Source organism: Hyperolius riggenbachi, chromosome 12 (genome assembly GCF_040937935.1).
Source record: "Hyperolius riggenbachi isolate aHypRig1 chromosome 12, aHypRig1.pri, whole genome shotgun sequence".
Classification (NCBI taxonomy): domain Eukaryota; kingdom Metazoa; phylum Chordata; class Amphibia; order Anura; family Hyperoliidae; genus Hyperolius; species Hyperolius riggenbachi.
In genome coordinates, this window is record NC_090657.1 from 83,350,305 (window position 1) to 83,376,012 (window position 25,708).

General features: G+C 42.8%; 1 protein-coding gene across 5 annotated transcripts in view; it reads left to right on the top strand.

Annotated features, from left to right (window-relative positions):
• Nucleotides 1-25,708, top strand: part of IFI35 (interferon induced protein 35) — a 98,975-nt gene that overhangs the window by 67,000 nt on the left and 6,267 nt on the right. For all 5 annotated transcript variants that reach the window (XM_068262043.1, XM_068262041.1, XM_068262042.1 and 2 more), the window contains 4 exons: nucleotides 1,883-2,041; nucleotides 6,726-6,833; nucleotides 10,189-10,327; nucleotides 11,708-11,814. In XM_068262043.1, the coding sequence (XP_068118144.1) occupies nucleotides 1,883-2,041; nucleotides 6,726-6,833; nucleotides 10,189-10,327; nucleotides 11,708-11,814 (513 nt within the window). The remainder of the gene's footprint in view (nucleotides 1-1,882; nucleotides 2,042-6,725; nucleotides 6,834-10,188; nucleotides 10,328-11,707; nucleotides 11,815-25,708) is intronic.

Consider the following 25,708-nt stretch of genomic DNA (forward strand, 5'->3'; position numbering starts at 1 on the left):
ACACCGCTGGCAGATTTTTAGACTTCTGGGTGGGCATTCATAAAAAAGTATCCATGTGTGGAAGCAGTGCGGAGATTCCCCGAACTAGGCTGGCGGTAGGCAGGCGGTAGGCTTGCGGAGACACGGAAGCTGCCGAGTTGATACATTTCTCTGTGTTCCGCTCTGCTGCAGCTGCCTGGGAGGTCTGTGTGTCTCCATTAACTTACATTGGTATCGCCACATCAGAGGGACCGGTACTTCCCGACCTCACACCACTTGCGGTGATCTTTATGAATGAACATTTTGCTACATTTGTTCCGATAATCACCGCACAAGGCGGTGATTTATCACTCTGCTCGGTAGTGTAATTTTTCCATGCGGAAAGAGGCTTTATGAATTCTGACTTTGCTAAGTGGTCTGTAAAGTCAGCTGCTTTAAGCATTTCCGCATGCGGAAATGCTTTATGAATGATAGCCATTGTGTTCGTTTCATTTCAAATCCATTGTGGTTGTGTACAGAGCCAAAAATGTTAGAATTGTGTCGATGTCCTAATATTTATGGACCTGACTGTATTTCTCCTTATAATTGAGGTGAAAAATAAGTAAGGTGAAATATTTCATGAGATACAGTAAAGGTGGCCATACTTCAGGCGACTTGGCAGCCGATTGACCATCCAATTCGATTATTATAATCGAATTGGATGAAAATTGGTGCCGCCAAGTGCATGCGCAACCAACAATGCGACCAATTTCGGGACGAAAATTGGTCGCATTCTCGATCACACATGCTGCAAGATGTTGCTCGATCGGGTGTGCGGGGGTAACGGCGTGCAATTTCCCGACGATCAATTAAACCCCCCGATGCTGCCCCCCCTAAAGTCAATGCCCCCCCCAGTGCCCCGTGTAAAGTAAACATTACCTGTCCGTGGCCTGCGCTTGTCCCTCCGCTGCTCTGGGCGCATTGCCCTCTCCATACACGCCGGCCCCACGTGGTTTCCTAGTAAGGTCGCGTGTGTGACATCACCCACACGCGCCCTTAATAGGAAACCAAGTGGGGAGCGCGTGTATGCAGTGGAGGAATCCTGGAAGCCAGCGGGGGACAAGCGGAGGCTGCGGATAGGTAATGTATACACTTTGCTCGGGGGGACATTTACATTAGGGAGCACAGTGGCGTGGCGGACATATGAGGCACTCTAGGCCAATACCTGAGAGATTTCGGGCTCGATTCACAAAGCGGTGCTAACCCAGTTAGAGACTTTAGGCGTGATAACCATTGCACCACGCTGGTGAAAAGCCAGTTTAGGCGTGATAAGTTTAGGCGTGATAAGTTTAGGCGTGATAAGTTTAGGCATGATAAGTTTAGATAAGTTTAGATCGCACGCAAAGTCCCGCACGCAAAGCAGCGCCATTAAACTCTATGCGAAGTGCACCAGACTTTGCTAGCGCAAAACTTTTGATCAGCTGTGCACTGCGGTGCTTACCTAATTGGTGGTTAAACTTATCACGCCTAAACTTATCACACCTAAACTTATCATGCCTAAACTTATCACACCTAAACTTATCATGCCTAAACTTATCACACCTAAACTTATCACACCTAAACTTATCATGCCTAAACTGAGTTTAGGAGTGATAAAGGGCTTTTCACCAGCGTGCTCACTGTTAGCAACGCTTTGTGAATCAGGCCCTTCATGTTGAAATTTATCGGGAATCGGCCTGTGGTGTATGGGCAGCTGACAGATCTCAATCTTATCAGATTCGATAAGAGAGAGATTTCTCTCTTGGTCAAATCTGCCCGTACATCGCTAGATGTATGACTACCTTTAGTTTTGTGAATCAGTATCTTTACCATTTGACTTTTGAAAAAACATTTTATGTATTGGTTCCCTTTTCTCTTCCCTCAGGACCAATATTCATCTATAATGGTGAACTTAGACAACCTGGAAGAGGACAAAAAGAAAACAGAGGATTTGGTTAGAAAATTCCAAGAAAGAGTTGATAAAACAAAAGCAAAAATCACTGAAAATGAAGAAATCGAGCTAAAGAATGAGCAGTCACACAAGGTTGGTTAATGCAAAGGCATTATTCTTGTGATATGTATGTGGGGTCAAGTATATCTACATTTATGTGAACGCAAATGTAATATGGGAGCACATTGCATCCTTACATCATTTATGGTCATCCAGGAGCAGTGGAATAAAACAGGCTGCATTTGGAAAACCACAGTGCAGTGCAAATGTAGGTCAATCACAGCTGAATCATCTGTATACAGAAGACATAAAGTGTATCTGTTGCAAAAAAGTGCCCCTAAGGGGTACTTTCCTTGGGAGGGGAAGCCTCTGGATCCCATTCCTAAAGAGGCTTCACTTGTCCTCAGGAAAATGTCAGTTACATGAACGAGAGATCTGTACACAAAGTATAGCTTCTTCTGCTGTACAGAGCCAACACTTGACCCTGCCCATCTATTCCCATTCCTCTCTCCTGGGGAACACAGGGATCTGTGCACAAAGTATAGAGTGTCCTCTGCTGCACAGAGCCAACACCTGACCTCGCCCATCTACTCCCATTCCTCCATCCTGAGGGACACGGATCTGTGCACAAAGTAAAGAGTGGCCTCTGCTGCACAGAGCCAACACCTGACCTCGCCCATCTACTCCCATTCCTCCATCCTGGGGGACACAGGGATCTGTGAACAAAGTATAGAGATTCTTCTGCAGCTCAGAGCCAACACCTAGCCCTGTCCATCTACTTCCATTCCTCCATCCTGGAGAACGCAGCGATCTGTGCACAAAGAGCTTCTTCTGCTGCACAGAGCCAACACCTGACCCAGCCCACCTACTCCATCTCCTCCCTCCTGTAGAACACAGAGATCTGAGCACAAAAGTATCAGCTTCTTCTTCTGCACAGAGCCAACACCTGACCCAGCCCACCTACTCCATCTCCTCCCTCCTGGGGAACACAGAGATCTGTACACAAAGTATCAGCTTCTTCTGCTGCACAGAGCCAATACCTGACCCCGCCCATATACTCCCATTCCTCCCTCCTGGGGAACACAGAGATCTATGCACAAAGTATCAGCTTCTTCTTCTGCACAGAGCCAACACCTGACCCAACCCACGTACTCCATCTCCTCCCTCCTGCGCGCAAAGTATAGAGCTACTAAATGAGTGGGAGTTTCTACCTCTGCACATATCCATCACTTGACCCTGCCCACCTACTCCCTCTACTGTCTCTTGTGGAACAAAGGATGGAGGTGGGCAGAGTCATGTCTGTGTTCACAGAAAAAGACTGTCTGGTGCCCTCTCTCAGCTCCTTCCTAACTACTGACCACCTCCTGTGGGTGATGATAGGCTTGGGGAAGGAGTTGCAGTATCATCATCATCATTATCCTCCACAGCTTCGCTTGTATCAGACACCTCCAAAACTGCACCAACAACAGGTACTTCATCATCCTCACACCTTAGGTCCATACTGGCGCCTAACTCAGACATATGAGGTGGTGGTGTAACATGCTTAGCGTCGTCATCTTGCAACAAGAATGGCTGTGAATCAGTTAATTCCCCACCAAATAACTCCTGCGGAGTGTGGAATGGGGCGGATGTGGTGCTAGTAGTAGCAGTGGTGGCTGCGGAGAAAGATATGTCACGGTTCTGTGCAGAAGCTGAGGAAGATGAGGTGTTCTGTGCTAAATAGTCAACTACGTCCTGGCAATCTTGGGAGTTAATGGCACGTGCCTTCTGAACACTGTACTTTGGTCCAGGGCCGCACGAAATCACGCCACCTCGACCTCGAACAGACCTGCCGGGTGGCCTGCCTCTGGCTCTGCCTCTGCCTGTTGTTTTGTCCATATTGGGGGGGATGAAGTGAAAGGTATGCACTGACTTGACTAATACAATGTGCGGTTACACAGGGGCATTGAAAAGGTGACTGCTGGTACAACAATGTGCGGCTACACAGGTGCAGTGAAAAGGTGACTGCTGGTACAACAATGTGCAGTTACACAGGTGCAGTGAAAAGGTTGCAGTGACTGCTGGTACAACAATGTGTGGTTACACAGGTGCAATGAACAGGTATGCAGTGACTAGTATATAAAACTGCGTGCTGTTACACAGGTGTAGTGAAAGGTATGCACGGACTGGTATTACAAATGTGCAGCTGTCACACACAGGTACAGTTAACAGGTATGCAGTGACTGGTATATAAAGATATGTGCTGTTACACAGGTGCAGTGAAAGGTATGCACGAACTGGTATTACAAATGTGCAGCTGTCACACACAGGTACAGTGAACAGGTATGCAGTGACTGGTATATAACACTGCGTGCTGTCACGCAGGTGCAGTGAACAGGTATGCAGTGACTGGTAACAATACAATGTGCAGCTGTCACACACACAGGTGCAGTGAACAGTTATGCAGTGACTGGTATATAACACTGCGTGCTGTCACGCAGGTGCAGTGAACTTGAACCGGTATGCACGGTCGGACTGGTATTACAAATGCGCAGCTGTCACACACAGGTGCAGTGAAAAGTTAGGCACTGAATGTGCTGGGCCTTGCACAGTATAGCAGTTAGCAAGGGCCAGCTGCTACACACAGGGCTGTATAATGCAGTGTCAGTGGCATACAAAAAAAAGACTTCACAAGAACATTAGCTCTGAAAAGAGCTCTTTTTGTGGTGCTTTTCAACAACAAATATCAGCTAGGAGCAAGCTACAAGAGCCTAACTAAGCTTACCCTATCTCTGCAGCAGGTTTCTCTCCCTTATCTCACTACTGCAGCAACACAGAGTGAGATAATGGCCGACGCAGCTGCCTTATATAAGGGGGGGTGGAGTCTCTAGGTGGGAGTGCAGCCTGATTGGCTGTCATGTGTCTGCTGACTGTGATGTAGAGGGTCAAAGTTTAGCCCAATGATGTAGTGTAGGGGCGGGGCGGACTCGCCATAAAGTTCGTGTTTTCGACGCAAACGCGAACCACCAATGTTTGCGCAAATAAGTTTGCATCCGAACTGTTCGGGACAACTCTACTCCCATTCAGTCGCGTTACTTTTTGCAGTTGATGGGCACTTGACCCTAACAATCGGCTGCTACACGCACCGTTTATTTCATTTATTACCTTTCATTGTGAATGGCCTGAGAGTGGGGATGTTGATTTGTATAGGCACTGATTTGTATATTCTCTTTTATACTGCCGTGCCATTGCTTCAATTGGCAGCCTGTACATCCATTTATGAACTGACTAGTGATTAAAGTGGTAGTTATGAGCAGAAAAAAATCTTTCTACTATGCTAACCAGCCACATTGAGGAGACAGAAGTTGGCATTAGCAAATCAAATCTTCTGGCAGTTGATCCATTTAACCTCTTGACGACCAGCTAACGCCGATTGGCGTAAACTGGTCGTCTGCGGGTCACCAGGCCTTTCCATGTCAGTTCACGGAGGGTGTCTCCGTGAACAGCCAGAGAGCCGCCGATTGCGGCTCGCCGGCAAAATGTAAACAGGCGGGGAAGAAATCCCCGATGTTTTACATCATACGGCGCTGCTGCGCAGCAGCGCCGTTAGGCAGATCGGCGATCCCCGGCCTCTGCTTGGCCAGGGATCGCCGGCACATGATAGGCTGAAGCCTATCCTTCAATGCGCAGGACGGAAATCCGTCCTGCGCAGCTCACAGGGGGAGGGAGAGGGAGGGAGCGGCGAGACGGCGGAGAACGCTGCGGAGGGGGGCTTTGAAGAGCCCCCCCCCGCTAAGCAAATGCAGCCGGCGGCGATCAGACCCCCCCAGCAGGACATCGCCCTAGTGGAGAAAAAAGGGGGGTAGTCTGATCGCCCTGCTGCACTCCTGATCGGTGCTGCGGGCTGCAGAGCCCACGCAGCACCGATCTTTGAAAAATCCCCTGGTCGGCAAGTGGTTAATTAGAAATTATGTTAATTATTCTATGGTTTGCTAACCCGATTTTCCACCTCATGGGTGAGGTTGTGTTTCCACTAGAGCAGAGAACGGACATTTTTGTCTATTCACCGCTCATTGCTAAACGGCAGTGAACAGGTCCTATTTTATAGTAAATAGGAGCTGTTCACACTTGTCACTCTGCAACGTATCCGCGGGATCCTTTGCAGTAAGAGGTCGCATTTCTGTGCAGGCTGCAATAATCCTGGGCATGCGGATGCGTCTGTATCTGCCCCGAGCTACGCCAGTCAGTGCCGCTTGCTGCCTGTACACAGGGAAATAGCATGGGGATCCCCATTGGGCTGCAAAAGACCAATGGGAATCCTCAGCAATAGGGAGAATTCTCATTGGTTCATGGTAGACCAATGAAAATTCTCTCTGTTGCTAGGAAGAATTGGATGAATGCAGCCTATGGAGAGCCCCATTCTCCTGCCATCCTACGGGCTGAATATAGACAGATCGAGCAGCGATGGGACAGGTGAGCGGCAATTGCAACGGACGGACAAACGAGAAGCAGATAGTGAAAAGCAGATGCAAAATGTACGGAGCGCTTACCGTGTCCATTCTGCATTCGCTCTAGTGGGAACACAGCCTGAATCAAATTATCTTGTTAGGAGAATATTTTACTTATCACTAGTAATCATTAGTCATTCATGACACCTCAACAACACAGGCCCTTCTACAGCTCACAAATTGTCTAACAAAATTCCAGCAGCATATGATGAGCTCTTTATATAAATGCACCATTGTCTTTTCAGGGAGAGGAGAACTTCCTTAACATTGCTAATGTTTACTTTTTACAGGCAAACCTTGAGAGCATAAAGGAGGATAACATACGCCTGGAGCAAAAGATAAAGGAGATAAGGAAAATAATTGATTCTTTCGATGAAGAAACAGAACGCATGAAAGAGGTGAGACATTCAATAAAAGATTATGTATTTACCAATTTGATGTTTTATACAGTTAATGCAAATCTGAAGCAAAAATAAACATACGAAATAATGAATTGTATGTGTAGTACAGGAACATTGGCCAAAAAAGCACTTAAGTTGTTCTCTGGTGTTATCTTGAGTTGTTATCTATGCAAAAGAGCTTCTCTGAGCTATTGGACCAACTTGGTGTAAAGGTGGCCATACATCTATCAACTTGGTGGCTGATTGACCATCTGAGTTGATAATTATTATCGAATCGTATGAAAACCGTACCACCAAGAACCTGCCCGATCGACAATGCAACCAATTTTGGGCTGAAATTGGTTGCATGTATCGATCAGACATGCTGCAGGATGTTGGGCCGTTGTGGTCGATCGGGGCGCGGCGGTAATGGGGTGCGATATCAGGACAAGTGATTTTTGAGATTGAGATTTTTGTCCCTAGGCCTTCTCAAAGGACTAGAGGACATGATCTGCGCATGGAGGAAAAACGTTTTAGCCATTTATTTAGGAAAGGGTTCATTACAGTAAGAGTGATTAAGATGTGGAATGCATTGCCACAGGAAGTAGTTATGGCAAATTCTATACCGGCATTTAAAGGGGGCTTAGATGCTTTCCTTGCGTTGAAAGACATCCATGGCTACAAATACTAGGTAATGCCCAGTGATGTTGATCCAGGGATTTTATCTGATTGCCATCTGGAGTCGGGAAGGATTTCTTCCCTTTTGGGGCTAATTGGACCATGCCCTGTAAGGGTTTTTAGCCTTCCTCTGGATCAACAGGGATATGTGAGGGAGCAGGTTGGTGTTGTACTTTGTTCTCTGGTTGAACTTGATGGACGTATGTTTTTTTTCAACCCAAATAACTACTGTATATACTATATATATATATATATATATATATATATATATATATATATATATATATATATACAGGTCATTTTCAAAAAATTAGCATATTGTGAAAAAGTTCATTATTTTCTGTAATGTACTCATAAACATTAGACTTTCATATATTTTAGATTCATTACACACAACTGAAGTAGTTGAAAGCCTTTTATTGTTTTAATATTGATGATTTTGGCATACAGCTCATGAAAACCCGAAATTCCTATCTCAAAAAATTAGCATATCATGAAAAGGTTCTCTAAACGAGCTATTAACCTAATCATCTGAATCAACTAATTAACTCTAAACACCTGCAAAAGATTCCTGAGGCTTTTAAAAAACCCCAGCCTGGTTCATTACTCAAAACCGCAATTATGGATAAGACTGCCGACCTGAAGGCCATCATTGGCACCCTCAAGCAAGAGGGCAAGACACAGAAAGAAATTTCTGAACGAATAGGGTGTTCCCAGAGTGCTGTATCAAGGCACCTCAGTGGGAAATCTGTGGGAAGGAAAAAGTGTGGCAGAAAACGCTGCACAACGAGAAGAGGTGACCGGACCCTGAGGAAGATTGTAGAGAAGGACCGATTCCAGACCTTGGGGGACCTGTGGAAGCAGTGGACTGAGTCTGGAGTAGAAACATCCAGAGCCACCGTGTACAGGCATGTGCAGGAAATGGGCTACAGGTGCAGAAACAGCAGCAGAAGCGCCTGACCTGGGCAACAGAGAAGCCGCACTGGACTGATGCTCAGTGGTCCAAAGTACTTTTTTCGGATGAAAGCAACTTTTGCATGTCATTCGGAAATCAAGGTGCCAGAGTTTGGAGGAAGACTGGGGAGAGGGAAATGCCAAAATGCCTGAAGTCCAGTGTCAAGTACCCGCAGTCAGTGATGGTCTGGGGTGCCATGTCAGCTGCTGGTGTTGGTTCACTGTGTTTTATCAAGGGCAGGGTCAATACAGCTAGCTATCAGGAGATTTTGGAGCACTTCATGCTTCCATCTGCTGAAAAGCTTTATGGAGATGAAGATTTCATTTTTCAGCCCGACCTGGCACCTGCTCACAGTGGCAAAACCACTGGTAAATGGTTTACTGACCATGGTATTACTGTGGTCAATTGGCCTGCCAACTTTCCTGACCTGAACCCCATAGAGAATCTGTGGGATATTGCGAAGAGAAAGTTGAGAGACGCAAGACCCAACACTCTGGATGAGTTTAAGGCCGCTATCGAAGCATCCTGGGCCTCCATAACCCCTGAGCAGTGCCACAGGCTGATTGCCTCCATGCCACGCCGCATTGAAGCAGTCATTTCTGCAAAAGGATTCCCGACCAAGTACTGAGTGCATAACTGAGCATAATTATTTGAAGGTTGGCTTTTTTTGTTTTAAAAACACTTTTCTTTTATTGGTCGGATGAAATATGCTAATTTTTTGAGATAGGAATTTTGGGTTTTCATGAGCTGTATGACAAAATCATCAATATTAAAACAATAAAAGGCTTTCAACCACTTCAGTTGTGTGTAATGAATCTAAAATATATGAAAGTCTAATGTTTGAGTGAACTTTATCACAATATGCTAATTTTTTGAAAATGATATATATATATATATATATATATATATATATATATACAGTATGTGTGTGTATATATATTGATTTTTTTCGGAATATAAGATGCACTTTTTATTCCACAATACTGAGGAGACAAAGTGGGTTAAAATGTTGTGCAGAGTGCGCAGGGAAGATGTTACCTGATCCTCCTCTCTGCCTTGCCTTGGTTCTGCTCATAGAAACTCTTCTCCTGCAGCTCTGACAAGGCTGTACACTGCAGTTGCCTGCCACTATTCAGCTCTGGGTCCTCCACTCTGCCCGGCCTCAGTACTTCTGTATTGGTTCTGTTACTGTAACACCTGCAGTGCACGTGCTTCATGGTCACGCATGATGTGCGAGCATGACCCCAGCGCACACGTGTTTCTGATGTTAGAGAACCAATAGAGAAGTACAGAGGGTACAAGTGGAGTGGAGGACCTAGAGCTGTATAGCGGCATGCGGCCACAGTGTACAGCCATGTCAGAACTGCAGGAGGAGAAGAGGAGGTCGTCTATCAGCAGGACCAGAGCGAGGGGTAAAGGAGCGCGGCGCCAATATCGGATGAGATCAGAGTGTACTGTAGTGTAGCTTAGTTAGTGGGGCAGCAGGGGTTAGTGTAGTGTAGTATTGTTGTGTACCTGGGGTTAGTGTAGTGTTGCTGGTCAGTGTAGATAGAGTAGCTTAGAGACAGTTTTGGGGAAAATGTCCATAAGACGCCCTTGATCCATAGCTACACCAGTATTAGTGTTATTTTTTTCCCTGATTTTGGCCTCTAAACCTAGGTGCATATTATAGTCAGTAAGTGATTTATTAATTTTTTATATGTGAAACTGCCTTATCTGGTTGACCTTATTTTTGTGCAGGTTTCCTCCTCTGGAATGCAGAGGCCCATGGTCTTCAAGAGGACTGTAAGCAACAACACTGGGGGTTTGGTAGTCAAGCACAATATAAAATATCCTATTGATGGAGGATCTGCCCTCATCACCTTCCAAGAGCCATCTGGTAAGTTTAGTCAGACGATTCCTCTATCTCTCTTCTCTCGCCCAGACGATTCCTCTTTCTCTATACCTCTGCGCAGTAGTGCCTAACTCTGGCGACCCAGAAGAGGCTGCTGCAGGGGCATTTACATAGATAGCAGGGGCAGAAGGGACAACAGGGGGAGCTGTAGGCATGAGGTCAGGTTTATTTATTTTTATTTACTTTTTTTGGGGGTGGGGGGTTAAAAATGTTTATGCTTCAAATTTAACTCTTGCCATTCTCTCTATTTTATTCACTACTGTTGTATGCAGAAATCAATTTAAGGCTCTTTTGCACTAAATGCGATTCGGAATTTGATGCAATTTTACATGCGATTACTGTTTTTGAGGTGATTAAAAAAAGTCCTGCATGCTGCATTTTTTTCTGTGTTTTTCTTTTTGTGTTGCTAGCGTCCAGTGAAAATCACAAATCGGAATTGCAAATCGCAATTGCGATTTGCAGTTTACAAGGCTTTGCTTTTTACTTAGCTTTTCTTAACTTTTCTTTACCACTTCACCTCCAAGGGTTTTTCCCCTTAAAAATCCAGATCAATTTTTACCTTTCAGCGCTCCTTCCATTTATTCGCCTATAACTTTATTACTACTTATCACAACGAAACAATCTATAGCTTGTTTTTCTGCCACAAACTATGCATTCTTTCGGGGGGTACTTATTGCTAAGAATTACTTTATTCTAAATGTGTTTTAACAGGAAAAATAAATCATTATTTATCAGTTTTTGGCCATTATAGTTTTAAAATAATACATGCTACCGTAATTAAAACCCACACATTTTAGTTGCCCATGTGTCCTGGTTATTGAAACGTTTAAATTTTTTCCCTAGTACAATGTATGGTGCCTATATTTTATTTGGAAATAAAGGTGCATTTTTTCAGTTTTGTGTCCATCCCTAATTACAAGCCTATAATTTATAAAGTAACAGTAATATACCCTCTTGACATACATATTAAAAAAAAGTTCAGTCCCTAAGGTAACTATTTATGTTCTTTTTTTTTTAAATTGGATGTGTAAGCATCGTTTTTGTGAATGGCGCCACCATTTCATATACGGCTGCAGTCATTCACATGGGGACTTAGATCAATGAATGGGAACAAAGTCATCTCCCGGCTAACAATTAGCAGTGGTAACAATTGCTGGAGCAAGCATGGGGGGGGGGGGGGGGGGGGGAGGGGTATTGGGGCGAGCGAGAAGGGTCATTGTAGCTACGTCCCTGCACAGAGATATGGCATTTTGCAGGGACGTAGTTACTCGCCCCGAGGGACGGGAAGTGGTTACACTCCCTCACTGACACATTTACAGTATTTCATTAAAACAAACATATCTATTTTTTTTTATTTTTTTTTAGTTGCTGCTGAAATAATCTCAAAGAAGGATCACACTATAAGCATTGATGACTGTCGCATAAATGTGAGAGCTCAACCTGTTGAAGTTTCTGTGTTGGATTCTCTCTTTGTAAGTAAAATAAATCCTGCCTTACCTGGCTAGGGTACTGACACTCTCCCTGCATGTTATACTGTTTGTATCATTTAACTGGAATAAGTAGAATGGTCAAGAATGGTCTAACTGAACTGGGCATAAACTGTACAATCTTGACTGCACAATCTTACCACTTTCATGTAGCATGAGTGCTTACCTAAACAGTCTGTTAAAAGTATTCTCAATCTCTTGGCTCTTACACTAAAGAAATTTGGTAAGATTGCACAGTTAAGATTGCATGATGTATGGCCACCCTTGAGATTCTTACCAATGTACAAAGACTTTTTGAGACTCGATCTCTTGAGTAACAGTTCTAGGCTAAGTACTGTATGGAGGCGTCGCTAGTTCTGTTGTTATGGGGCGGGGGGGAACTTATGGGGCAATGCATGACAAATTGTCACAGTGTGAAGACAATCTATCAGGCTGATTATCAATATTCAAATACCTGTGCGCTCCTCACTGCTTAACCCTTATTAGCACCTGGAGGTTTCAAAAATGCCTATGAATAAAATTATTCTCAAATCTGGGTCGCTATCTGCATAAAAAGTGTGTGTTACACCTCAAAGATATCACAAAATGTAGAAAAGACAGAGCGCTCAACAGATATTTCTTATACATGCATTGCTAATGACTAACACTTTAAATAAACGTCCGCCTTTTGAGCATAAAATAATGTCCGTAATAACAAATACAGTTGGTTTCTCCAGTATAACCCCACTTGTATGCGTAATGTCCACAGCCTTGCATCAATCGACAAAGTGGTAACACTATACGCTCACCAGAAAATAAGCCAATCCTCTCAGATCAGCAGAAAGCGCTTTTGGCCTTGCCAGCAAACTTTTCTTCCTCCACTCTTCAAAGTGTGTCAGGGTTCCACCATAAATAAAAGATATAAAACACAGCGACAATAGTGTAATATCATCTGGTCAGTATTCCACCCAGTGCAACATTACGCCAATAGTGTCACCCAGCGTGCCTCCACCATACAGACACACCAAGCGCTCACCAGATGCACGGGCCGACCCGCAACAGACCAGCAATGCAGCGTGTGATAACAGCTCAAATCCAATTTCCTGGCAGGTATATCTCCTAGGACTCAAACACAGTCGACCATAGCGTAATTCCGTTTTATTGTTTGCTTCATAAAAAGTAGTGCACTTACATTTAAGTAGATAAAATGCGCATATAAAATCAGTATCATAAAATCCTCCAGCGTCTCAACAGCTCCTTCGGCCACGCCCTACTAGTTTCGTCCAATCGACTCATCAGGGGCTTGGCCTATCAGAGCTGGGAGACGCTATAAGTATCCTCCCCGTCTGTCACATGTTCAGTTTACCATTAACTCACATGATCGGCTGTTTAAGCTGTATTCATTCGCCGCTGCCGCTGCCACTCATCCAGGCAGCTAATCTAAATAGTCATTCCCCTTTCGAATAATCTGTTCCTATTGGGACCCCAGCGCCAGCCTATACATAGCCTAAACGCCCATTTTGTAGGGACTACATTACCCAAATGCCTCAGGAGTGTGGCGCGGCCATCTTAATATGTGAAAAACGGACTACAGGGACAAGAATGTCCCAATTTGCCATATGTGCCCATACAGTTGGAAAAAATCAGTATAAACTATTCATGGCTCCGGGTCTGAATAAAACTGCCTATTACGAATTTTAAACATGAATAATAATAAAAAATAAAAATATTAAATTAAAATTAAATTAGATTAATACCTATCTCAACTTTCTGCCCACCCAGCGGTGGGGATCCTATCACTACAGGTAATGCATACGTCACAATATATATAAAGAGTGCCAACCTGGGATCCACTATGCCCCAAGGTGACACAGGGACAAAGAAGGGGGAAAAAAAATGTGTAGAAAAGAACCACCTACAAAAATGGAAATTCTGTTCCAATACAGATATATATAGCAGCTCATGAAGTCAGCCACCACAGTTAACACTTTCATAATATTTGTATAACATTGAGCATCTAAGTTCCCACCCAAAATAACCATAACACCAACACATAAATGCCCAATGGCACTTTTCATAACATCAATTTCTTAAAAATATATATATAAATGACACCCTACTTATGGTCTCCAAACTATGTGGTCAGACACAGCTTAGAGGCCTTACCTATGGTCTCCAAGCTATGTGGTCAGACATCACACACTCCCCATAACACTAACATTACACCAAGATTTACTAATACACCATGTTTCTACTACCCCCATCCCTAGTGATGTTTTCAGTCATCTGATATGAAACAATTTATGTCAAGTTCCACGTTCAAACCGCCAGGTGTTAGGGTTTTTAAATCATAAATCCATCTGGTTTCAAATTTTGAGATCTCTCTAATTTTATGGCAGCCCCTCCACTTGGTAGTGAGTTTTTGTACTCCACAGAATTTTAGAAGGCCCGGATCCCTATTATGTTTTTCCAAGAAATGTTTAGAGACACTATGCCCCCCAAATCCCCTAGCTATATTATTAATATGCTCCCCCACTCTCTTCTTTAATGTCCTTTTAGTGCGGCCCACATATTGTAGGCCGCACGGACACCACAATAAATAAACTACATGAGTGCTGCTACAGTGGATGAATTCTCTAATTTTATAGCTCCTACCTGTTTGTGAGGAAACTACCTCCTTCATTCTTATACCCTGTGCCCTTTCACAGGTTACACATTGATGGCATGGATAGAAACCCATATTCCCCCATGCATCAGTTTTGTTCTTAATTGATGGGCCATCAATATATGTTTTGACCAACTTTTGTTGTAAATTTTTTGCCCGTCTGTACACAAATTTCGGTCTTTCCGGTATTGTTCTTCCCAAAATAGGGTCATTTCTTAAAAGACACCAATGTTTTCTGTAGATCCTCTCAACCTGTTTATACTGTGAGTTATAATCCATCATGACCGCATAATCAAAGGCACTGGACCTGCCATTAAAGTCCCCCTTATTCTGTAAAAATCGATCTCTCTGTGTGTTCAAAACTCCAGCCGATATCTGTTCTAGATACTCTCTATTGTATCCCTTCTCCACAAAACGCTCTATGAGCATTTCTGCTTGTATGATATAGTCTGTCTCAGTGCTACAATTTCTCCGAATTCTACTTAGTTGACCTTTAGGGATGTTTTGCATCCAGTGTGGATGATGGCAGCTTCGTGTGGGGATGTATGAATTCCTGTCAGTTTTTTTAAAGAATGTTTTTGTCCCCAATATACCACTCCTTTTCATCACCACCACATCCAAAAATTCAATTTCATCTGGACTACATTTCATTGTCAATTCAATCCCCAAATCATTATCATTGATCCATTGTATATACTGCCCCAACTGTTCTCTATTCCCACTCCAAATCCAAAACAGGTCGTCTATAAAACGTCTCCAGTTGGAAACCCTGCTGCTTTCCTGCATTCTTAAGATCTTTCTTTCCCATTGGTCCATAAAGATATTGGCCACACTTGGGGCAAATTTTGCCCCCATAGCACATCCGACAGCCTGCACATAATATGTACCATTGTACCAAAAATAATTATGTGTCAAACAAAATTTCAACAGTTGCAAAATAAACCCAATCTGATCATCCCCTATTTGGCCATATTCAGTCAAGGCCTCTCTGACAGCCTCCAGTGCCTTTCCATGCGGAATAATGGTATACAGCGCCGTTACATCCGCCGTCACAAGAATATCTCCATCATCAATTTTTAAACCATTAATCACCTGTAAAAAGTTTTTGGTGTCCCTTAACAAATACGGTAAAGATCCAACCACTGGCTGCAAAAAAGTATCCACATACTCACCTATTCTTTGACTCAGTGACCCTATACCACTAACTATAGGGCGTCCGGGTGGGCTTGTCTGACTCTTGTGAATTTTTGGATTAATATATATAACTGGAATCCGTGGGGCATCCACCATTAAATATCGGAACTCAGCATCATTCAGGATTTCCTTCTCCAACCCCCCTCTTAATAGCTTCCTCAATTCCTCCATATACTCCCTGGTGGGGTCTCCCCTTAATTTTCTGTAAGTGACTTGGTCATCAAGAATGTTGTCCATTTCCTGCGTATACTGGTCACGGTGCATAATAACCACCCCTCCCCCTTTATCAGCTGGCCTTATCAGGATTTCCTTTTTTTCACTCAGTTCTCTTATGAGGTGATTTTCAGCCTTATAATTGTTTGTATGTAATTCTTCAATATCCCTAAGTACCATATTCTTAAAACTCACTACCGTGCTGTTCTTAGACATATCAGGTGGATTGAACGTGGACCGATTTTTTAACGTGGTGTGTACATATTGTGAGCCAATCCCTCCCCTATTGCTCCTGCTGGTGGGTCCCTCTTTCGCCAGGAAGTACTTTTTAATGTTCATCTTCCGCACAAACTTATGAGTATCAATATAAACACCAAACTTGTTGACACCCTGTTGTGGTGCATATTTTAAACCTTTATCAAGAATTTTCATTTCTCCTCTGGTTAGCGGTATTCCACTGATGTTAAAAATGCCTTTCCCATTTATCTCCTTCTTTTCAGATCTCCCCCCTCTTCTTCCTCGTCTGCATCTCTTTTTCGTGTATTCCTCATTAAATAATCTGTTTCCTCCCATCTTCCCTCTTCCCCCCTTCTGTTCCCTAAAAAATGGTGGTGGGTTACTTCATCGACTTCTCGTTCCAGGGGTTCATATCTGTTATATGTGAGCAATCCTTCTCTTTTCTCCCTTTCCTCCCTGCTGCCCTTGGCCGGTGGTTTCCTATATGGGCTGTGGGGTCTTGTACGTGGTAAATTGCTAAAGGATTCCCCACTATATCCCCCTTGGGGTCCCCTGCCTCCTCTAAACCCTCTGCCTCTGTTGTATCGGGGAATTTCCCACTTATCATCTCTATTTGATCTGAACTCTCTTCTATTAGGTGAGTCATACATACCTCTCCCTTGATAGGGTCCTCTAGCAGGTCTCCTGGGTATTGCACCTCTCTCCCACTGAGCATCAGGCATTACATGCGCCCCCTCTCCTTCATACATGGGGTCTTGAACTACACTCCTATGATCACTTCCATGGTCTTCTAATTGATTTTCACTTGACCTTTGAGTCTCCTCCTCTTTCCTTTTCCTTTTATTCTGTTCTACTTGCCATTTGTAAGCAGTTTTCTTTTTATATTCCTGCCAGTCATTCTGGAATCGATTAGTTCTAATCTCACACACCTCTTTTTCACATTTCTGCACAACCTTACTTAATAATGCTGCACAGCTCTTAATATCCTCATCTTCCTTAAAAGGTTCCAATTTGGTTTTGATGGCCTCAATTTCCCTCCCCAGCCTATCAAGCCGGTTTTGCTTTCTCTTAGCTAATATTTTTAGGAGATTGATCCCGCAATTATTCAGGAACTCACCCAGCTCTCTATCATTATCATCATTTTCCTCACCATCATTAGGTAGGATATCCCACCTAAATCTCCTGGGGATTATACCTTCAGTAGCCTGCTTTTTTAAGCTAGCCAGATCCCACCAGGCATTAGTCTCCTTAATCATCAGATGTTGTAATGTCCTAAACAGACCATCCGTGCTTTGCTGGTTGGGATCTGGCTCTTTAACAAAAACCTTATCCAGATCTATAATTCCTCTATTTCTGAGTTCAAATACTTCCATCATGAGTTTGCCGCACTGGTTTATAACACACTCTAGTTAATATCAATATTCAAATACCTGTGCGCTCCTCACTGCTTAACCCTTATTAGCACCTGGAGGTTTCAAAAATGCCTATGAATAAAATTATTCTCAAATCTGGGTCGCTATCTGCATAAAAAGTGTGTGTTACACCTCAAAGATATCACAAAATGTAGAAAAGACAGAGCGCTCAACAGATATTTCTTATACATGCATTGCTAATGACTAACACTTTAAATAAACGTCCGCCTTTTGAGCATAAAATAATGTCCGTAATAACAAATACAGTTGGTTTCTCCAGTATAACCCCACTTGTATGCGTAATGTCCACAGCCTTGCATCAATCGACAAAGTGGTAACACTATACGCTCACCAGAAAATAAGCCAATCCTCTCAGATCAGCAGAAAGCGCTTTTGGCCTTGCCAGCAAACTTTTCTTCCTCCAGGTGAGGGGGCGCATGTAATGCCTGATGCTCAGTGGGAGAGAGGTGCAATACCCAGGAGACCTGCTAGAGGACCCTATCAAGGGAGAGGTATGTATGACTCACCTAATAGAAGAGAGTTCAGATCAAATAGAGATGATAAGTGGGAAATTCCCCGATACAACAGAGGCAGAGGGTTTAGAGGAGGCAGGGGACCCCAAGGGGGATATAGTGGGGAATCCTTTAGCAATTTACCACGTACAAGACCCCACAGCCCATATAGGAAACCACCGGCCAAGGGCAGCTGGGAGGAAAGGGAGAAAAGAGAAGGATTGCTCACATATAACAGATATGAACCCCTGGAACGAGAAGTCGATGAAGTAACCCACCACCATTTTTTAGGGAACAGAAGGGGGGAAGAGGGAAGATGGGAGGAAACAGATTATTTAATGAGGAATACACGAAAAAGAGATGCAGACGAGGAAGAAGAGGGGGGAGATCTGAAAAGAAGGAGATAAATGGGAAAGGCATTTTTAACATCAGTGGAATACCGCTAACCAGAGGAGAAATGAAAATTCTTGATAAAGGTTTAAAATATGCACCACAACAGGGTGTCAACAAGTTTGGTGTTTATATTGATACTCATAAGTTTGTGCGGAAGATGAACATTAAAAAGTACTTCCTGGCGAAAGAGGGACCCACCAGCAGGAGCAATAGGGGAGGGATTGGCTCACAATATGTACACACCACGTTAAAAAATCGGTCCACGTTCAATCCACCTGATATGTCTAAGAACAGCACGGTAGTGAGTTTTAAGAATATGGTACTTAGGGATATTGAAGAATTACATACAAACAATTATAAGGCTGAAAATCACCTCATAAGAGAACTGAGTGAAAAAAAGGAAATCCTGATAAGGCCAGCTGATAAAGGGGGAGGGGTGGTTATTATGCACCGTGACCAGTATACGCAGGAAATGGACAACATTCTTGATGACCAAGTCACTTACAGAAAATTAAGGGGAGACCCCACCAGGGAGTATATGGAGGAATTGAGGAAGCTATTAAGAGGGGGGTTGGAGAAGGAAATCCTGAATGATGCTGAGTTCCGATATTTAATGGTGGATGCCCCACGGATTCCAGTTATATATATTAATCCAAAAATTCACAAGAGTCAGACAAGCCCACCCGGACGCCCTATAGTTAGTGGTATAGGGTCACTGAGTCAAAGAATAGGTGAGTATGTGGATACTTTTTTGCAGCCAGTGGTTGGATCTTTACCGTATTTGTTAAGGGACACCAAAAACTTTTTACAGGTGATTAATGGTTTAAAAATTGATGATGGAGATATTCTTGTGACGGCGGATGTAACGGCGCTGTATACCATTATTCCGCATGGAAAGGCACTGGAGGCTGTCAGAGAGGCCTTGACTGAATATGGCCAAATAGGGGATGATCAGATTGGGTTTATTTTGCAACTGTTGAAATTTTGTTTGACACATAATTATTTTTGGTACAATGGTACATATTATGTGCAGGCTGTCGGATGTGCTATGGGGGCAAAATTTGCCCCAAGTGTGGCCAATATCTTTATGGACCAATGGGAAAGAAAGATCTTAAGAATGCAGGAGAGCAGCAGGGTTTCCAACTGGAGACGTTTTATAGACGACCTGTTTTGGATTTGGAGTGGGAATAGAGAACAGTTGGGGCAGTATATACAATGGATCAATGATAATGATTTGGGGATTGAATTGACAATGAAATGTAGTCCAGATGAAATTGAATTTTTGGATGTGGTGGTGATGAAAAGGAGTGGTATATTGGGGACAAAAACATTCTTTAAAAAAACTGACAGGAATTCATACATCCCCACACGAAGCTGCCATCATCCACACTGGATGCAAAACATCCCTAAAGGTCAACTAAGTAGAATTCGGAGAAATTGTAGCACTGAGACAGACTATATCATACAAGCAGAAATGCTCATAGAGCGTTTTGTGGAGAAGGGATACAATAGAGAGTATCTAGAACAGATATCGGCTGGAGTTTTGAACACACAGAGAGATAGATTTTTACAGAATAAGGGGGACTTTAATGGCAGGTCCAGTGCCTTTGATTATGCGGTCATGATGGATTATAACTCACAGTATAAACAGGTTGAGAGGATCTACAGAAAACATTGGTGTCTTTTAAGAAATGACCCTATTTTGGGAAGAACAATACCGGAAAGACCGAAATTTGTGTACAGACGGGCAAAAAATTTACAACAAAAGTTGGTCAAAACATATATTGATGGCCCATCAATTAAGAACAAAACTGATGCATGGGGGAATATGGGTTTCTATCCATGCCATCAATGTGTAACCTGTGAAAGGGCACAGGGTATAAGAATGAAGGAGGTAGTTTCCTCACAAACAGGTAGGAGCTATAAAATTAGAGAATTCATCCACTGTAGCAGCACTCATGTAGTTTATTTATTGTGGTGTCCGTGCGGCCTACAATATGTGGGCCGCACTAAAAGGACATTAAAGAAGAGAGTGGGGGAGCATATTAATAATATAGCTAGGGGATTTGGGGGGCATAGTTACATAGTTACATAGTTACTTTGGTTGAAAAAAGACATACGTCCATCGAGTTCAACCAGTACAAAGTACAACTCCAGCCTGCTCCCTCACATATCCCTGTTGATCCAGAGGAAGGCGAAAAAACCCTTACAAGGTAAAAATTCCTTCCCGACTCCAGATGGCAATCAGATAAAATCCCTGGATCAACATCATTGGCATTACCTAGTAATTGTAGCCATGGATGTCATTCAACGCAAGGAAAGCATCTAAGCCCCCTTTAAATGCAGGTATAGAGTTTGCCATAACGACTTCCTGTGGCAATGCATTCCACATCTTAATCACTCTTACTGTAAAGAACCCTTTCCTAAATAAATGGCTAAAACGTTTTTCCTCCATGCGCAGATCATGTCCTCTAGTCCTTTGAGAAGGCCTAGGGACAAAAAGCTCATCCGCTAAGCTATTATATTGCCCTCTGATGTATTTATGCATGTTAATTAGATCTCCTCTAAGGCGTCTTTTCTCTAGACTAAATAAACCCAGTTTATCTAACCTTTCTTGGTAAGTGAGACCTTCCATCCCACGTATCAATTTTGTTGCTCGTCTCTGCACCTGCTCTAAAACTGCAATATCTTTTTTGTAATGTGGTGCCCAGAACTGAATTCCATATTCCAGATGTGGCCTTACTAGAGAGTTAAACAGGGGCAATATTATGCTAGCATCTCGAGTTTTTATTTCCCTTTTAATGCATCCCAAAATTTTGTTAGCTTTAGCTGCAGCGGCTTGGCATTGAGTACGATTATTTAACTTGTTGTCGATGAGTACTCCTAAGTCCTTCTCCAAGTTTGATGTTCCCAACTGTATCCCATTTATTTTGTATGGTGTTAGACCATTGGTACGACCAAAATGCATGACTTTACATTTGTCAACATTGAATTTCATCTGCCATGTATGTGCCCATATAGCCATCCTATCCAGATCCTGTTGCAATATAACACTATCTTCCTTAGAGTTGATGATTCTGCACAATTTTGTATCATCTGCAAAAATAGCAACATTGCTCACTACTGTATCCACTAGGTCATTAATAAATAAATTGAAGAGCACTGGACCCAGTATAGACCCCTGTGGGACCCCACTGCTAACAGTCTCCCATTTTGAGTATGATCCATTGACCACAACTCTTTGTTTTCTGTCCATTAGCCAGTTCCCTATCCATGAACACAGACTCTTCCCCAGTCCTTGCATCCTCATCTTTTGCACCAGACTTTTGTGGGGAACAGTGTCGAAGGCCTTAGCAAAGTCTAAGTATATCACATCTACAGCATTCCCAATATCCATATTAGCATTCACTACCTCATAAAAGCTGAGCATGTTAGTCAAACAGGACCTGTCTTTAGTAAACCCATGTTGATGCTAAGAAATAAGATTATTTTCTACTATGAAGTCATGTATAGTATCTCTTAGTAACCCCTCAAATAGTTTGCATACAACTGATGTTAAGCTTACAGGTCTATAATTTCCTGGATCTGATTTTTTGCCCTTCTTAAATAATGGGAAAACGTGGGCTGTACGCCAATCCACTGGGACTCTGCCAGTTGCAAGAGAGTCACAAAAGATAAGATAAAGGGGTTTATCTATAACTGAACTTAATTCCCTTAGGACCCGAGGATGCATGCCATCCGGGCCAGGTGCCTTGTCTATTTTTAATTTATTTAGTCTTGCCTTTACTTCTTCCTGCGTTAAGTATTTAATATTACAGTTAGAAGATTGAGACTCTTCCGCCTCTGTAATTTGCAACAGTGCTGTTTCCTTTGTAAAGACAGAAGCAAAGAAAGCATTTAATAACTCTGCCTTACCTTGGTCATCCACCATTGAGTTTCCACCTTCATCCTTTAGGAGTCCTATACAGTCAACCTTTCTTTTTTTAGAGTTGATGTACTTGTAAAACTTTTTTGGGTTAGATTTGATATCCCTAGCGATTTGATTTTCAGCTTCGATCTTTGCCAGCCTAATTTCTTTTTTACAATTTTTATTGCACTCCTTGTAATTGCTGAGTGCAGCCTCGGACCCCTCCTGTTTTAGGACCTTATAGGCATTCTTTTTCCTCTTCATTTTATCTCTAACCTTTCTATTCATCCATAGAGGCCTTTTTTTATTCCTAGACATTTTGTTTCCATATGGGATATACATACTACAATATTGATTGAGAATACGTTTAAAAGCTTGCCATTTCCCTTCAGTGTCGTCCCCTTGTAGTACATTATCCCAGTTCACCAAACTTAGTGCCTGCCTAATTTGATTGAACTTTGCTTTTCTAAAATTCATAGTTTTAGTGGTCCCGCTGCCCCGTGGCCTATCAGTCACCAGATCAAACGTTATCATGTTGTGATCACTATTTCCCAAATGTTCTTGAACCTGCACATTTGTTACATTATCTGGTCTATTCGAAATGATCAGATCCAGTAACGCATTCCCCCTTGTTGGTTCCGTTACCATTTGAGTCAAGTAATTGTCCTGTAGTGCTGCCAGAAATAGTGTCTCTAAACATTTCTTGGAAAAACATAATAGGGATCCGGGCCTTCTAAAATTCTGTGGAGTACAAAAACTCACTACCAAGTGGAGGGGCTGCCATAAAATTAGAGAGATCTCAAAATTTGAAACCAGATGGATTTATGATTTAAAAACCCTAACACCTGGCGGTTTGAACGTGGAACTTGACATAAATTGTTTCATATCAGATGACTGAAAACATCACTAGGGATGGGGGTAGTAGAAACATGGTGTATTAGTAAATCTTGGTGTAATGTTAGTGTTATGGGGAGTGTGTGATGTCTGACCACATAGCTTGGAGACCATAGGTAAGGCCTCTAAGCTGTGTCTGACCACATAGTTTGGAGACCATAAGTAGGGTGTCATTTATATATATATTTTTAAGAAATTGATGTTATGAAAAGTGCCATTGGGCATTTATGTGTTGGTGTTATGGTTATTTTGGGTGGGAACTTAGATGCTCAATGTTATACAAATATTATGAAAGTGTTAACTGTGGTGGCTGACTTCATGAGCTGCTATATATATCTGTATTGGAACAGAATTTCCATTTTTGTAGGTGGTTCTTTTCTACACATTTTTTTTTCCCCCTTCTTTGTCCCTGTGTCACCTTGGGGCATAGTGGATCCCAGGTTGGCACTCTTTATATATATTGTGACGTATGCATTACCTGTAGTGATAGGATCCCCACCGCTGGGTGGGCAGAAAGTTGAGATAGGTATTAATCTAATTTAATTTTAATTTAATATTTTTATTTTTTATTATTATTCATGTTTAAAATTCGTAATAGGCAGTTTTATTCAGACCCGGAGCCATGAATAGTTTATACTGATTTTTTCCAACTGTATGGGCACATATGGTAAATTGGGACATTCTTGTCCCTGTAGTCCGTTTTTCACATATTAAGATGGCCGCGCCACACTCCTGAGGCATTTGGGTAATGTAGTCCCTACAAAATGGGCGTTTAGGCTATGTATAGGCTGGCGCTGGGGTCCCAATAGGAACAGATTATTCGAAAGGGGAATGACTATTTAGATTAGCTGCCTGGATGAGTGGCAGCGGCAGCGGCGAATGAATACAGCTTAAACAGCCGATCATGTGAGTTAATGGTAAACTGAACATGTGACAGACGGGGAGGATACTTATAGCGTCTCCCAGCTCTGATAGGCCAAGCCCCTGATGAGTCGATTGGACGAAACTAGTAGGGCGTGGCCGAAGGAGCTGTTGAGACGCTGGAGGATTTTATGATACTGATTTTATATGCGCATTTTATCTACTTAAATGTAAGTGCACTACTTTTTATGAAGCAAACAATAAAACGGAATTACGCTATGGTCGACTGTGTTTGAGTCCTAGGAGATATACCTGCCAGGAAATTGGATTTGAGCTGTTATCACACGCTGCATTGCTGGTCTGTTGCGGGTCGGCCCGTGCATCTGGTGAGCGCTTGGTGTGTCTGTATGGTGGAGGCACGCTGGGTGACACTATTGGCGTAATGTTGCACTGGGTGGAATACTGACCAGATGATATTACACTATTGTCGCTGTGTTTTATATCTTTTATTTATGGTGGAACCCTGACACACTTTGAAGAGTGGAGGAAGAAAAGTTTGCTGGCAAGGCCAAAAGCGCTTTCTGCTGATCTGAGAGGATTGGCTTATTTTCTGGTGAGCGTATAGTGTTACCACTTTGTCGATTGATGCAAGGCTGTGGACATTACGCATACAAGTGGGGTTATACTGGAGAAACCAACTGTATTTGTTATTACGGACATTATTTTATGCTCAAAAGGCGGACGTTTATTTAAAGTGTTAGTCATTAGCAATGCATGTATAAGAAATATCTGTTGAGCGCTCTATCAGGCTGATTGCTCACCAATACATCGAGGACTGCTGTAAAAACAATAGACTCTCAGCAGTGGTGGCCGGCAAAAACCATCTCTACAAGGTTTCAGGTTATGCTCACACTGTATAGTGCAGTTGGCCACATGCCATGTGCATTTGGCCATAACACACAACACCAGCCTGCTCCCTCATACTGTAGCTTAAAGTTTTTAAACTCTTCCTCCTTTTATTAACAAATTAGTGAGGTATACATTACTTTTGCATGCGACACGTTTTGGGACAACTTACCCTTCCTCTGGTTCCTAACCCTTATCAATCTTTTTTTAATTATTATTTGAAGCCTGCTTTGAAGCACATCCAAGGTGAAAAAAAAATGATGAAATAAACAACTCTATCTATCCTCCTTCTCCTAAAAATTATTATTTTTTAAGCAATCCCACAGTTTTATTTTATATTTAAATCTAATTTTTAAGTTTTTACTGTTTCATGGCCTCATCTCAATGACACATTCATTCAAGTATGGCAGAGGCGTACAAGAGGAATCGGCGCCTGTATGGCTTATCCTGCTCCTGCACAAATTCTCATCGATATTATATACTATTCCCCCTCCAGGCCGCCATGGATGGTGGGGAATGAAATAATTCGGCTTCCAGCTATTGCTGGAGGCCGAATTATAGTGTTTTATAAGTAACTTTAGCTCCGTCTTCTGACGGCGCCGACGTTACTCACTGCTGCGCCCAAGTCTCCTGCGCTGGAATGAAAGTGTTCGTGCCAGAGCTAATATCTCTAAACTATTGTCCCTTTTTATCTCTTTTCTGTTCT